The sequence below is a fragment of the Oratosquilla oratoria genome, chromosome 3 (assembly GCF_046742065.1).
Source record: "Oratosquilla oratoria isolate Oo_2021 chromosome 3, ASM4674206v1, whole genome shotgun sequence".
Lineage (NCBI taxonomy): Eukaryota > Metazoa > Arthropoda > Malacostraca > Stomatopoda > Squillidae > Oratosquilla > Oratosquilla oratoria.
The window spans coordinates 30,284,700-30,287,199 of record NC_134779.1 but is presented as its reverse complement, the minus strand read 5'-3'; the positions used below and the strand labels follow the sequence as shown (position 1 = coordinate 30,287,199).

Genomic DNA, 2,500 nt, shown 5'->3' with positions numbered 1-2,500 from the left:
TAAAAATAAAAATATATATATATATATATATATATATATATACACAAAAGGACACGATTATATATGGAAGAAATCACGTTTGAATAATTAAGCCTCTTTCTTGACGAAGAAACAAGCGCCAGCTTCGCTGCCATGGCTAAGCCCTGGGCACTTGAACTGCAGCGTTGCTCGCTTTGCTCGCATGAAACCTCACTATACTCTTTCCGACAGAGAATGATTTACTTTTCCCGTATAACTCGGGGAAGGCCTCCTTATGTTCAAATCAAAAGGCTGTTGCTAACTTTCTCTATCAGTTCCTTCTTCGAGGACTTATTAACAATAAGAACTCATTTCAAAAAGTGTCTCTGGCATCTCTTGCTTTCTGCTGGTGTTTCATGCATTGTGGTTAATCACACTTAACAGAGTAATGGGTTTCACTGTGAAGATGCCCACACTCATTTGGTATAATAGACATATAAGAGTAACCTCAGCTAAGGGGTCTGAGGTGTCCCCAAAACACACCGACCCAGATCATACCTCAGAAAGGAGAGAAAAAGTCTGAATAAATATTGTTATATATAATAGAAGATAAATAGTAGGTCTGAAGAGCCTTTTCTAGCTCCTGTGTCCAGTAGAGAAAAAAAAAATGGGTGCGACTCCTGACTGAAGTTTCGCCAGTAAGGTGAGCAAAAGCAGGTTGATAGGGCACAGGGCAGGACGGCGTCCTGGACGAGTCATGCCGCTTGCCCATGACCTAGATTAGGTCAGGTGCGTGCGCATGAGAGCCCTTCGGCTGACCTCACATCCACAACAAGTACTACAGTGTCTTAAGGCTGCCCTCCTCACGGTCTCAGAGAAATGACGTGAAATGAGTTCGAAGCACGGGCTTCTTGGAGGCCGTCGTGTGGGGACGCGGCACGCCCACCATCCATCGCAAATGCGATCACGGGGTGCCATAAACGCCAGAGGGAGTAGGAGGGTCGTCAGCGATGAAGGCGCCACCCCCGCTGACAACGGTTCCAGCTCCACCACCCAAACCAGTACCAATGACACCACCTCCGGATACTGCGCCACCACCCAAGCCAGTTCCAATGACACCACCACCAGACACGCCACCCAAGCCAGTTCCAACGACACCACCACCGACTCCGACGCCGTGTCCCACACCGGACCCAAGACCGGTTGCACCGCCGAAACCGAGATCCGTGCCCTGAAGGGTGGCGGCAGAAGCCAGAGCCTCTTGAAGGCTGATGCCACCGGGGAGCTGTGGGTTCTCGCCTTCGTCGTAGCTGACGTAGTATACTTCGGGACTCTGTCCAGGAGCTGCTGGTACTTCGATGATCTCTGGGCCGCTGGTCGAGCCCTTCTTGCTCAGGACATAGACGATTGTCTTTTGCTGTGGAGGAGGAACGACGATGGGGCGAGAGCCTGCGGGCCTCTCCGGAGTGCGGACGAAGACGATGTTGTAGTTGACCTTTGGCCTGGGTACTTCTGGTGTAGGACCAACCGATGTGTCCTGGTGTGGAGCCTGGTACACGAAGACCTCTCGGGAGACCTCCGGCTGGACACAACGTCCGAGGGCGTCACGAACCAAGCCGTCGGAGCAAGGGCCGCCGAGACCTCCTCCGATGCCGACTGACCCTCCGACACCGACGTGCCCTCCACCAACGCCAACGTGCACCCCTCCGACGCCGCCAGTGGAACCTCCGACACCGACGTGCCCTCCACCAACGCCAACGTGCACCCCTCCGACGCCGCCAGTGGAACCTCCGACAATGCCCCCTGATCCTACGGAGCTTCCCGTTGATGGTCCAAGTGAGCCGACTCCTCCTGAAGGCGTTGGGAGGTGGTAGCCTCCCTGGCTTTCGGCGCTGGCTGCCGCCAGGAGAACGGCGAGGTGAATCTGGTGATGAAAAGAGGAAAATTGTTTAGTTGGGATTCTTTCATGACACAGACTGTAGATTCTGCATCAGAGCAGGACGCAGGCCATCAATATCGCTTGTCTATTGGCACAGGCACTTTAATTACAGCCCCATGTTATATGATGCACACTACGCGAGCTGAATCAAGCCTAGTATAGGCCAACACGCGGTACCGTCTACGTAATTCCAAGACACGGAGGAGTGACGGGGGAACCCACCAGGATGAGCTTCATGCTGGGATGCTGCGGTGAAACTAGAGATGACTCTGCCTTATATACAAGCGCCAGGAGGAAGGACGAAATGGTCGCAGCCGCCTCCCGTCCTTTCTTTTGGGATTACCTTGACGCCGGGGGGAGGGGGCGCGCGTCCTTTCCAGTCACTCTCTAACCCCTCCCCTCCCCACAGTCTCATACAACACGCACAAACTCACACACACACACACACACACACACACACACACACACACACACACACACACACACACACACACACACACACACACACACACACACACACACACACACACACACACACACATACACACACACACACACACACACACACGCACACACACATACACACATCACCCATAGATCGGA

General features: G+C 53.1%; 1 protein-coding gene across 1 annotated transcript; it reads right to left on the bottom strand.

Moving 5' to 3' along the window:
* Positions 1 to 922: 922 nt before the first annotated feature.
* Positions 923 to 2,134, bottom strand: LOC143017460 (uncharacterized). Its single transcript, XM_076172224.1, has 2 exons — positions 2,120 to 2,134; positions 923 to 1,882 (listed from the first exon to the last, which is right to left on the bottom strand). Exons 1-2 carry the CDS (start codon positions 2,132 to 2,134, stop codon positions 923 to 925), a joined length of 975 nt encoding a protein of 324 aa, XP_076028339.1.
* Between the last annotated feature and the right edge of the window lie 366 nt (positions 2,135 to 2,500).